Source organism: Anopheles maculipalpis, chromosome 3RL (genome assembly GCF_943734695.1).
Source record: "Anopheles maculipalpis chromosome 3RL, idAnoMacuDA_375_x, whole genome shotgun sequence".
Classification (NCBI taxonomy): domain Eukaryota; kingdom Metazoa; phylum Arthropoda; class Insecta; order Diptera; family Culicidae; genus Anopheles; species Anopheles maculipalpis.
Genome location: NC_064872.1, coordinates 82,923,149 through 82,936,112, shown reverse-complemented (window position 1 = coordinate 82,936,112; position 12,964 = coordinate 82,923,149). Strand labels below are relative to the sequence as shown.

At 43.2% G+C, this 12,964-nt stretch overlaps 1 protein-coding gene across 5 annotated transcripts in view; it reads left to right on the top strand.

The window, feature by feature from the left end:
• The first annotated feature begins 611 nt into the window (after nucleotides 1–611).
• LOC126562812 (uncharacterized) overlaps nucleotides 612–12,964 on the top strand; it is a 68,989-nt gene continuing 56,636 nt past the window's right edge. For all 5 annotated transcript variants that reach the window (XM_050219396.1, XM_050219397.1, XM_050219398.1 and 2 more), the window contains exons 1-4: nucleotides 612–641; nucleotides 8,880–9,079; nucleotides 9,151–9,646; nucleotides 12,255–12,339. In XM_050219396.1, coding sequence (XP_050075353.1) covers nucleotides 615–641; nucleotides 8,880–9,079; nucleotides 9,151–9,646; nucleotides 12,255–12,329 — 798 coding nt within the window. In that variant the 5' untranslated portion in view covers nucleotides 612–614 and the 3' untranslated portion in view covers nucleotides 12,330–12,339. The remainder of the gene's footprint in view (nucleotides 642–8,879; nucleotides 9,080–9,150; nucleotides 9,647–12,254; nucleotides 12,340–12,964) is intronic.

Below are 12,964 nucleotides of genomic sequence, written 5' to 3'. Positions count from 1 at the left end.
ATTTACGGGGGAGTAAAGGAAACGAAGAAAAAAGTAGTACGGGGGTTGATTTGCAGACAGAAAAAATGCAACCTTTATGTTTGGGTTTGATATGGCGGGAGTTTTTGGTTTTACCATAAACTGTTTGCAGGTTCGTGTTATGTTCGTGCGTGCCGTCGATTGTATGCCGTGGACCCTTTTATAAGTAATCGCAATCCTCTATCAGTGTCCTTTTTTGCGATTCATTGTGTGTCTTTTGTACGTTTTTGTTCGTGCGTTAGTGTATGAAAAAGAATTCAGTGACCCGCGGAGCATGATTAAGAACCAGATGAATGGACATGAAAATTTTATTGAAATTTATTAAAATTTACATTTCTTTTATAAACATGTCGCGCTTTTTTTTCTCAGACGGAAAGAACAGTCAGACATCATCGTTTCATGATCGATTTAAAAATGTGCTAAAAGTGCAGTGAAATGATGAAAGCTTTTATTGCGACAGTGGTATAACAAAGAACATTTAATTTTATTTTCAGAAGCAAAAAATTGTTGTAAACAAACTGTAGGATAACAATACAAAAATAGTGAGTGAATAGATAACCCATCGACATCATCAACTTCCCCTATACAAACACAAAATGCGGCGGAATCATCAATTTTGGATGGTAAGTTTCGGGGCTAACTGGGCAAAAACTTATTCAGTATTGAATTATTCTGTCTCCAATTTCTAATAAGCTGGAGGCAAAACTACTGCCTCATAATAAACCCACACAAAACCACTCGCAACGTTGAATTATACAGGCTTCATAATTCCGGACAATCTAGTTCCACGGCACATCATGCAAATTGCTATTTAGCAGCAATCGAATGCACGGTTTGCGATTCGCCAAACCGAGCAAGCTAGCCCGGGATGCGTAATCATCCGTCGTAATAATTCTATCGAACGAAACGATGCGTTACAGCCACTTCACAGCTTGACGTAACGATCATACGCGTCCAACCATTCAATCTCTCGCGTTTTGATTGAAAAGCATTCCGGAACACACAATCACGGATGGTTTTACCCCTTCTGCCTTCGTTAGAGAAAATTTGAAGCCGGCACAGGCAAAGCGTTCTCACCTCTTTTAATTACAAACAGCGATTGTTTCATTTGCAGCAGCAATAACAGCGGTTGTTTACTATGCGTCACAAGGCACAAGTGTTCCTTTCGTTCGCAAAACGAACGTTTTCTCTAACACTTCAAACACACAGAAGCGATAAACGTGGGGTGAAACATGACTGCCAACATTTGCTGAATCGAGTCATCTTCAGATGTTTGTCTTTTTTTTATTGCTCCACCATAAACCTTAAACCCTGTGCACCGCTTCGCCAATACGTTCGTCGCTTGTGTCCTCGCTTAAATCACGAACTCTTCCGCATCGATGCTCACCATCCTCAAGGTGGAACTGGCGGAAGCACACGGTGACGATGCGCAGCATAAAAATAATCAAATTGCTCGGATGAATCTGCAACGGATGTGATCATCCGCCGCCAGCTGTCAAGAGCAACCACTCGCACACACGCTTACATATGGTTTTTCTGACGTTGACCGCGTGGAAACGGATAATTGAGCCAAAACGATCGCCACACAATCCGTTTGCTGGTTCCGTTTGATGTCTGCGTTGGTGTGCTTGTGTTCACCACACGTGCTGACCTTGATCTTGAACTGGTGGCTTAGGTCGAGTCGTGATCGTACCGCAATGGTAAAGTGTGTGATGTAGTTTCGCGGGCAATTAATGAGATTACCGTGGTTTGCGTCTATGCCGGTGAAATGGTGTATGCGAATTCGATATCTGCTTATTACATCGAGTGCACTTAAGAGACAAAATAAATTACATACATTATGGGCTAATTAATACGACCAGGCACCCACTCACACGTGCGTAGCGCTTTATCGTGCTGGCGGAGAAATATTTAATACCTCCAGCCACACATAATAACAACAAAGTTGTTAAGCGAACCACTCTCTTTCCCTCCCTAGAGCTCGCGTCATGCATTTTTTCGCACTTCAAGCCTGCATAAGTCACTCCTTACTACCCTGTCCGTACTATCTCTGTTACCGATCGTTGACCACCTTACGGGTTTTTGTTGCGCCAGAAGTTATTAGAAGGTGTGACTCGGTGCTAAATGTTTGCTCTCCATTATGATAATGATTCGGGGGTGACGTTTGATTGATTGATAAAGCAAAGGCAACGAGGAATGAGGGTAAGCGGGACAGGAATTCGAAGACTAACCCCCTGTGAGTGTCTAAATCTGATCGACTATCAACTTGGTGGAGGTGTGTCGCGCTAGCACACTGGACCGTGTGTGAGTTTATATGTTTGGAAAGGTCACGCAAAAATATTGATCGCTGTCAGATTGATTAAATTATGCAAAAAATAGCCGCTCGCCGATGGTGATGCAATTGTGTCGCGATTGCACGGCTTCATTAGCTTCGCGCCTTTTGCACTAAGATTGCGTGTCATTACGAAGCGATTTTTTAGAGTTAATGGCACTTTTTTATTATGAGCTTCTATCTACTTAGATGATCCATTTCAAATTAAAGCCTTTTTTATTCACCTTTTACACACTGAAATAGATCGCTGGGTGTATGATTGTGATAAAAGCGTTTCGTAGTATCCGCAGTAGTATCATAAATCCACTGCTAGCCCATTTACTTACACGCCTCTTATACCTATGTTTTATTATATTCGCGTGCCATTCGCACGCCCTTCTAATCACAGTTTTGGCATCATGCAAAGCATAGCTTTAGGCGCACATCGTTACATTCTTTATGTGGCACGGATCAATAACGCCTTCGAGCTTCTCCCAGATTTATGGTACCATGCGAAATCCAAAACGGTAGCTACTAGGGCGTGTTTGTGTGCTTAGAAATCCCGCTGGCTGACTGAGAGGAACTGTTATGCTTTTCTTTTTAGTGCGCGTGCATCGGGGAACGATTTACGATCATGCGAGAAGGAGGTGAGTTGTTGCCTTGCGGGCAATCGATCTGGAATCGGATCGATGACCGGAAAATGATAATCTGCTGACCGAAATAGGGTTCAAATAAATCAAACATTTGGTTGGAAGTATCAGAGGAACACTAAAATAGACTAAGATTTTGATATCCACATTCCTTTATAAGATCGCTTCTAGGAAAATGAAACTCCCATCCTACGACTTTGACACACAAATCCCTTCACGATGAACTCGTAGCTCCATTAGTCGATGCTTTAATTAATTGCCCTCGCTGGCAGCTCTTCGCACAACGACAAGTGCACTGTCATTCTGATGGCCGGATCGTACCGGCCTTGATTGCGCGATTCAGACCGCGTGCCATAGTGTTCTCAACTTACCTGCGGCCATTCCTTCTATGTGCCACAGTTTGACGGTTGCAGCAAGATAATTGAATAAGCAAAACTAAACCTCATCTCCGTCCGTGGATTCTCAAAAAGGTATCAACTCGATGGTGGCGTGAGTTACTGAGCCGCAGCACCATGAAACCCAATTCTTTAGCATAAGATTCATGCGCGATGTAAACGTTGCAGTCCTTTATTGGACAGTCATGACACTACCAGGTGGGAGGTGAATGTCTGTGTCTCTTTTTTTATTTGACTTGATTAGCCACGTACCTAAGGGGTGATTTTAGAGTTCTTTTCTTTAGCTAAAGATCGATGAATAGAGTTAGCAGTGGGTGCAAACCTGCATGACTATAGGAAAAATCTTCCGACATGGCAATGCAAACATGATTTACCGCATTTTGGACGGTGACGAATCGGTAGAACAGTGTAGTTTTTGTGTCATGTATTTGATTAGCAATTCTTTTTTGATGAACTTGAACGAAACATCAAAGAGGTCTACGGAATTCAGGCAAGTAATTAAATCGTATTGAAACACATTGTTGATGGTTTTGTAGAGGATAAAAGAAAATTATATAATCGTATGTGGCGCGTATTGACGCAATCAAAGTAAATGATTTTCAAATGATCCTTCCAACATTGTTGCTGAGATGCATGCATCGATCAATCGACTCTATGGTTCTTACATCGTTAACAGCTTCAATACAATTAGTTTTCTTTGTAGTTTTTAATTGTGGTTTTGAATGACAAACATTTTAAAAGAATTCTTGCTTGTATTAGCATAAATATTCACAAAAATGATTCAAAATCTACGAAAGAAAAAAATCCTGCTCTTCTTGAATCGGAATTTAATTTCCCACACCCATTTTGCACAATTTTTATATACTTGCCCGCTGATCATTGCCCAACACCAAAGACACTCGATTTTCTTTCCAATCAAATTGGATAAAAGGTGCATGGTTTGTGTATGACTTTATCGATTGCGATTGCGTTTTGTGAGCTGCAGATAATCAGACTGTCAATTTCTCAAACATTTAATCACCCTCTCGAAGCCGTTCCAGCTGAACCGATTATCCTGCCCGCCAAAAGCCAATCAAGCACACCGGTCGAAAGGGAATTTTATTGATTCGTACTTTCACAAATACCTTTACCAGCGTATCGTGTGTGTGTGTGTGTGTGTGTGTTAGAGAGGCCATACGTGCGAGTTAGAGTTCTATCCACCACGGACCACGGACTGCAGATCATCATCCGTCCTCAGTGTACTAGACGTCATGTTTCCTAAATTGTTGTCGGTAGACGGCGTGGCACTGTCGGGCACCTAACTGGAGCAGCCCAAAACCAATTTTCCCAGCCCGCATTCGTTGAAAAATTAATTGACCCTTACGCAACGGTCTCCCTACAGGTTCTCCCATCTCCCCTATTACGCAGTTTCCTTCCAGTTAGGAGCTCAATCCAGGACTGGACTAAAAGCGAAGTGCAGTATCACATTACCATCAGGGGTTGCTGCTTGTTGATAAAAATCAACTCCCTTCCCTTTCGCCTCCAGTAGACGATCGTCATGCGTCGACCAGCGTACGAGTTCGTGTGGCACTCTTCGTACGGTTCATTAGAAAGAAAAAAGCCAATCCTAAGCCCTTCGCACTCGAAACGAACCATTTATGGACGAGAAGAAGGAATTATCGCACACGAATTATTACCGGGAGATTAGAAGAAGAAGCAAATGGAGTAGACATCACAAAAGGCACCATTCCACACGCTCGCGTACTCCACACAATCAAAGATCCATTAATCAATCCTTCAAACATTTCAATTTCCATGCGTTTGCGTTCCCATGGCTTTAGAAGCAACACACACACGCCATCGACCGGACCATTTTGACTTGTTGGTGCTTGTGATTTCCACCATTTCCTTGGCCTGTTTTGGAGAAGCCCCATAAAAGGGACACACACGGGCCATTGGTACGATCTTAAGGAACTTTGTTTCCCCGAGGCGGTTAGCGATAGTCAGTGGAGACAGCAGAACAATTACCGTTTTCGTGTCATCGTTACCAGAGCACGGATCAATCATACCACGCTACAACGAGCGGCAAAGAGATTATGTAAAAGCGCCACTGACACTAGCATGAGCATCATACAAAACGCTTTGCAAACTTCCAGCCTCGACGTGGGAGCGTGCAGCTTGAGTTGCGTTTTTTCTTTTCTTTCGGAGACGAAATTGCTCCGCGGGAGAGGTTAAGGTGATCGTTTTCTTCATGGGAATTTGGTCGGTGGGTGGTTGGATCGCTCAACGTTGAGGCGTGTTTGGACGCACCTCCCGAACTTATGTTTCCATTATCGATAGCTGGGCACGAACGATTAGCATTATTCAACCCATATTTTATTCCGCCTCTTCGGAGAAACGGCCACAATTGGATGTCTTAAATTGGATTAGCAATTCTCGTCCATCAAGCAAAGAAGCTCGCTCACATTTTTTTTTCTTTATGATTTATGAACCAGGGAGAGTTTCTCGTGCACAAAATTGCGACGTAACGCAAGCGAACGAGTTGTTCGTTGGGGGGAAAACTATTTATTGAGTATGGAAAAGTAGATAGCGGGAACTCTCCCCTGTTGACGATCGATTCCTTCCCGGAACGATGAGAGCCTCTTGACCCGGCTTACTCCAGGTGTTGATTGCTGTAACTGTAACCATGCTCACCGTGAACCTCCCCAAGATAGGCGTGCTCCTGGCCGTACTCCTGCACGTGGCCACCGTGGGTGATGTGTTTGACGTGTGCCTCGAATCCGTGCAGCTTGTCCGCCCGGTACACTACCACCCGTTCGGAACCGTCCGGTTCGTACAGCGAGTAGACACCCTTCACCACATCCCCGTCCCGTTCCTCCCAGTGACTTTTCTGGTCGCCTGTGTGCGGATCCTTAACGCCGTACTCGAACTTATACTTCGGGTAAGCGTAATAGTCGTGTGGTTCGTGATGTTCAAAATCCTGAGCAATCGTTGGCACGACCTGTTCGTGTTCAGTGGACGCTTCCGCTTCTTCGAGGTGCTCTACTGCTGAAGCCAGTTGAAGTGCAAGGAACAGACAGGGTATGAATAAATGCTGCAAACCAACAATAGAAATTGGAACACTATAGTCAACCACACCATCGATACACAGCACAATCACCGTTCTTACGCACTTGCTTCATTTTGTTCGATTTTATTTTCCACGCTTGCCCACAAATCACAACAAATTTCTCTTTATGTCTGCACTGAACTGACACTTCTTCGCTACTGCTTTTCTTTAACCGGTGGGCCTTTCATTTTATATGAAAAGCAATAAAATCATTTACCGTACCACACGCACCGTGCTTGCTTTGCCTAACGCGTCATTTCGCCAAAGCTCATCGGAACGTTGAAAGAGGATTTTTCTCTAATTCCTATTGGCAAATTCAAAGGGCGCGCATTGGTACGCCCCCATAATCAACTTACCTTGCATGAGGCAATGCTCATGCATTCCCTGGTTGTAAAGTAAATTGTATTCATATTTTTTTATTGGTTTTACTTTTTGTTGATCTAACTGGCCGACTGCCGCATACCGAAATGGTACGCGCATCGAAAGGGAATTTAGCTCCAATTTGCGCACCACAGGAAATGGTGGTATTTGACCGTAAGGTGGTCCGGTTATTGGGTGTTTCAACGTTGTTGTGGTGGTTGCCAAGGAAATGCGCTGGATTTTTTATTGAAGGCTGTAGAGAGACTTGCGGCACGATGAGCAAATAAATTGTATTTCAGAAGTTCATGCAGCTCTTTCTCCTTCTTCTTGAAAAAGATTGCGTTACAAATCCTTATTCATGAGAGCTTCTGCATAGAAACGACTTGAAGCGGTCATTAGCACGTTGGGTGGAAATTCTCTTGGTGACATTGATTTAGCCCAACGTGTGGCTACTTTGTGTAAAACTCTTAGACAAGCTTCAGCGTTAATCCTGCCGGTTGTCCAGTTACTTACATTTCGGCCGAATAAACGTACAGTTTTTGTGCGAAAGATCTAGATTATTAAGTTAAGATCATAACAAGTTTTGATTAAATAAAATCTATTGCAATGCTTTGGATACCGGCGCATACTGACTTAAATCAAACCAGATAAACTGCTTCCCACCTACATAATTGGAACCAAAAAACACGAGATTATCTTTGTACCGTTTCTTGCACACAACTTTTCACTTCTCACCTGTCTCGTTTAGCTAACTATTTGTAGGATTATATTAACATTCAAACAGTATCTCAATGACATATCATTAGGGGTGCGTTATCATGTAATGCGCGGCCCATGCATCCCCGTAGCTCAGTGTGCACTACGACTTGCGCAATGCTAACCATTAAATATGGGCGTTACGCGCTGTAATTGATAAAACTCGCTCAAGCCTCAGTGGAAAACCTGCACAAAAGCCCACTATATTTGCAATTTTCTTTTGCGTCTATATTTCTCTTCGGCGCAGCGACTACCCTGACTGCCAGAACAGGTAATGATGGCTAGACGAGCGTATCGACACCTGATCCGGTCGAGAGAGAGAGAGAGAGAGTGGTCCGGTTAGAAACATATCATACCTCTAAGCCATGGGACTCCAGCATTCAGGGGAAATGAATTATTATACGTTTTAATAACAACACTTCAGCTTCAGACCCATAATTGATTGATGACTTATCAGCCAACTGACGTCACCATTCGACAGGGCAAATTACTCACGGAGTCTCGGTGAAGTGCGAGGGTCTCCTTTAGCCACTTAAACCCAGACGCATCCCTCCGCTAGGTACACACCCGTTTTACCGCTGACAGGTGCACCGTTCATGTAATCACGGGCTCGATCACAACTGGGTTAAACAGAAGCGATAATCATCATTAAGATATTATCATGTAATTTCTTCATCGATCCTAGCGGCTGCTGGACATTGCGACATCCACCAGTTCAGGGTAATCTGGCGTAAAGATGCCATGGGGATCTTGTTCCAAAGTGTTTGATTAGACTAAAAGGCCACCACGGTGTGCAGCAAAGTAAAAGAAGAGAGCAAAAAATCATCTTCACCCTGAATAATGATCATCATTCTCCAAACTGCTCCGCACAAATTAAGATGCGGTAGATTGTGATAAATGGTTTCCCCTTTTCGAGAGGCCCTCGAGTTACCGCCATCGCGAATGGTTGATACATTTCGAGAGAGTTTCAAGCAGGTCGAGTCTATTTAAGCGTGTGGCATTTTCGTAGACTTTCGTCTCGTATATTTGTTTATTCACGAACGAACCATTTGTGGCGGTTTCGGCAAAAGGTTAACGGCAAACAACACGGTTTGATGATAGTGATACACGATCATTTATCATCCGGCATAATTTAGAAAGACAGATTCTGATTATGGTTATAAATCGGGAATACTTGGAGCTATCCTGAATTGTTGAGCTCTACTTCATGTTTCATTGACAAAAAAATTAAGCACAATGTTAATCCTTCAACTTCAAGTAATCCAAAATTTTGTGCGTATTTCGTTGTTATCTTGTTACAGAAAACGGAACCGACGGCATTGGTTCTGCTAGTCGTCTCAGCAATAAGCGTCTCAGCGATAAGGGTAGATTGGAATACAAACACCGGTCCAATAGTTCCCCCAACTAGCACACCAGCCCCTGTACCTCAACCTCCATTCCGTGATCCTGCTCCAGTGTGGGAAGATCAATCCGATGACATCCCGAATCCTAACCCTTACAGGTAGGTTCCCCCAAAAAACCTTGATATTTTAAAGTACCCAGTAAAAACAAGCAATACCCCCCAAATCATAGGTATATTCTCCCACCACCATCGCGTCCTAAGTACAATGACATCACTCTGGAGCAGCGCAAACAATCCCAACAACAGCATCACCAGCAAGCCCAAACTAGTGCTCAACCGGCCGCGCCAGCAAACCCAACACAGAGCTCCACAACGGCCGCCCCGACAGGAAAGATCATTGATAAGCCACAGCAACCCAACCACCAGCCAGCTTCCGGAGCGAACAGTCAGCCACCGCAGCAGCAACCACCACAACACGTCGTGCCAAGTCTGGCGGTGCAGTACGTGCCAAACAAAGGTCTCAAGTATTATGCCGTCGTACCGAAGCACACGGAAGTGACGTACGGTTCTGCCAAGCAGGCCCTGCTAGCTACCAACGATCTCTACAACGACCAGCAGCAAGCACAGAGCAAGTACGATAAGTACGATAAGCTCAACGGAAAGTACAATCCCAAGCTGAAGAAGTACAAGGCTTACGAGAAGGTTAAATACATGCCGTACATTGTGGTAAGTGAGTGTGTGTGTGTAAAGCATGAGCCCCGTGTCGCATGATTTATGCACGAATGTCTAATTTAATTAAATGCATATTTACCCTCTGCTGAGGCTTTCATTCGTTATCAAGTGAGGTTCGTGTCGTGTGGTTGCGCTTAAGTCTTTTGTCAACGCATATGCGCTACCACCGCCGGCATCTTTTCTTCTCGGTAATGTTCACTTTTATCCAACGTTTGTATTCGAATTGTTACTGAAATTGGTATGTTTGGTGTAATCGAAGTAGGTTTTGTTTCTTATACGCCAAGCCCGGTTGGTGTTACAGTACTTGTAAATAGACACGAGTCGGGGCACACGAGCAAGTGGCGAAAGGTGAACTTAGAAAGCTGCCTTTATTTTCCGATGGCAGTTTAGATTTTCCTTACCCTGGTAGCTTTCGCTTCGGTGACTTCACATCTGAATGTAACAGATCACTTCGTGCCGCCACTCCTCGCGCACGAGCAACGCCCTGTGTGGACTGGAAAGAAAGTGTCTCCAGACACCATAGATATTCACGTCCATAATCCCTGATGGCTGAGCTTATGCGCTCATGTTCGCTTATGTCATCTGGACCACAACCATGGACCAACTCGACCTCTGCTATCTGGCAAAGAGACATACATACAGGGCATACGAGGCCACTTGCTCGTTGTTACCGTAACGCTCCCTGCCTAGGAACCATGGCAAGTGGATAATAATAAGGCGCTTCCCTTTTGCAAAAAAAAAGAGTCTTGGTTAGGGTCGAGAGTTTCGTTCCTCTAGTTTTCGTTACTTTCTTCATCTAGACCCACCGGATGCTGCACCAGCAGCTGTGCTAATGAATGACCCGCGTAATGAACACAGAGGCACTCCCTTCTTCGTTGAAGCTTAGAGCTGTTCCATTTTTTCTGTCTCGTCGTCTGGTGCCGGTTAAAGGCAAATTAATCGAACACTACCATCAAATTGCAGCTAATTAACTTTCCTTGCTGGAAGGAAGACAGTGAACACGATCCCGTGGCAGATAGGATAAGCATGTATGAACCTTCGATCCGATCGCCGACACGATCGACGGGTGCCCAAATCCATTCCACCGACTATCGGGTCAAGATTATCAAATTGCAATTACGTAATTGTACCGGGAGGCAAGGTTCATTTCTCCACTCCCTGGTGGCTGCCGGCGTTGTCGGCACTTTATCTCGTCTACTCCCACTTCGATTAGAGAGCGTGGCAAGCTAAAGCACACGCTTCGGCTATGGTCATCTCACTGGTTCGATGCTACACGCGAATGGAACGGTCCGCAAAGGCTGAGATCCGATTGGGAAAATGTGAAACACTTTGTTCTGCATGCAGTCACGTGGCGCGAGATACGGGAACGGAAAAGTAGAAGCTAATGGTCAGCAGTTGTGGGTCCAAAAATAAGGAGAGAACATTTTGCAACCTGACGTGGCGTTGGTAAGCAGGAGCAGTTTGAAAACGAAAACAGCTCAAGCAGGTCGTTTTTTTTTTTGTAAGTGTTTCCCTCCTATTTTTGTCAAGGCAATTAGTTACGCTCGTGTAACTACAATTGCGACAAATGAAACGTGTGGTGCGTGCAATAGTGAAAGGGATTGTTTGGATGCTGTGTTTGCTTTTCTATTGCTTTTATTCTCTTCAATTTAGAGAGCCATTTTGGCCTTATTAAAATGGAAAATTATCACATTTAAGACCAAACGAAAAGAGCCCATGATATTGACAAGGAACTTAAAGAGTCTCTATCAAAGGGCTTCTGATTTTGCTTTGCTTTTTGTCGCATAATTGTCTCAATTAGCCTTTCCAAAAATTTCATTTCCCGCATTCAACGGGTTACCCTTGTAGTTGCATTTTTCACTTTCAACACATGTCCACCAAACTTCACCACTTTAAAGACATTAGTCCCAAAAGGACAGAAGAAAAAACGATCATGCAAAAAGCATTAACAGGAACTCACTGCCCTGTAATGAGCTTAATTAAACGTCATTAGGTAAATTGTTTATCATCAATTTGCCGCTCAATTTTCGTTGACAAAAAATTACAGTTTTCATCGTAGGAACGTTACTTCGTATCTCATTGATCGCATGTGACATTTTGAACTTTTCTCCCCAAAAATCTTCACGACCTCAACAACGAACAGCGATTAATAAGCAAGTCTATGTTGTTTTTCTCTTTTCTCTTTGTTTACTGGTAACTTTTTTTAACTTTTTGCTCTTGGAGACAACTATTTTCACATCTTGCACGATATATGAGATAATAACACTGTCCAAAAAAGAAATTATAAGCCTCCTTCAACGAAGGTGCCAAAATGTGAAAAAATTGACAAAATCGGCTACTCGGGTCAATTGCGCCCGTGCGTGTGTTGTGAAGGATGCCTCATGACGTAACTGACATTTACAAGGGAGTGTCTCTTGTACTTCAATGGTGAAGCGTGGAACAAAAGCATCGTTTCAGAATCGCCGTAAACGAATTAACATAAATTATGCTCTGCCAAAAACCGTGAATCTTCTTTTTTGCTTCGCGTTTCGCTTTCCTCTCTTTATTTAACTCATGCATTTTCTTTCTTTTTTTATGTTTTCTTTTTGCTTCCTCTTCCCAGTATTACGATGCCACCAAGCAGCAGTTTTACTACACCAGTGTTCCTTCAACGATGGTCATAAATAATAGTCTGTAATGTAAACGATGTGAGGAAGGCATGTGTGTTAGGAAAGTAAAAGTATACCGAAAAATCCGTCAACAATGGTGTATCATGCAAACCCTGCAAAAAACCTTTTCTTCCCTTGGATTAGACAAAACTATGATCCAACAAAAACTACTTCAAAAATAATTAGACCGCGCAACAAGAGACACAACCGTCCGTGTAGATTGTTTTGTCTTTTATTTTGTTACCGAAATTTGACTTACCATGTGCTAAGCGTGTGTGCATGATGATTGGTGGTTTTGCTTCACTCGGTGGAAATGCCTGAACGAACATAAGGAAATTTGATACTTGAACATAAATATGCCATGTCAAACGTTTCCACTACACCACAAAACAGAAAGCAGAGCCTTATTTAGATGTGAAACAATCGACACAGACACACAGTGAGAAGCACGCATTTCATATGTTTAGAGTTAGGAAGAAAGTAGAGGAAAACAAGCAGTTAGACGAGACAATCAAAAGCATTTGAGAATAAAAAAAAATGTAAGAAAATTAAATAAAGAAAAAATAGAATGAGAAACCCATGAGCGGTAAGAAAATGAGAAGAGTAAACTGCACAAAGTAGAAACAGAATGTAAATATCGAATGAGATAAAATAAATGTAAAAA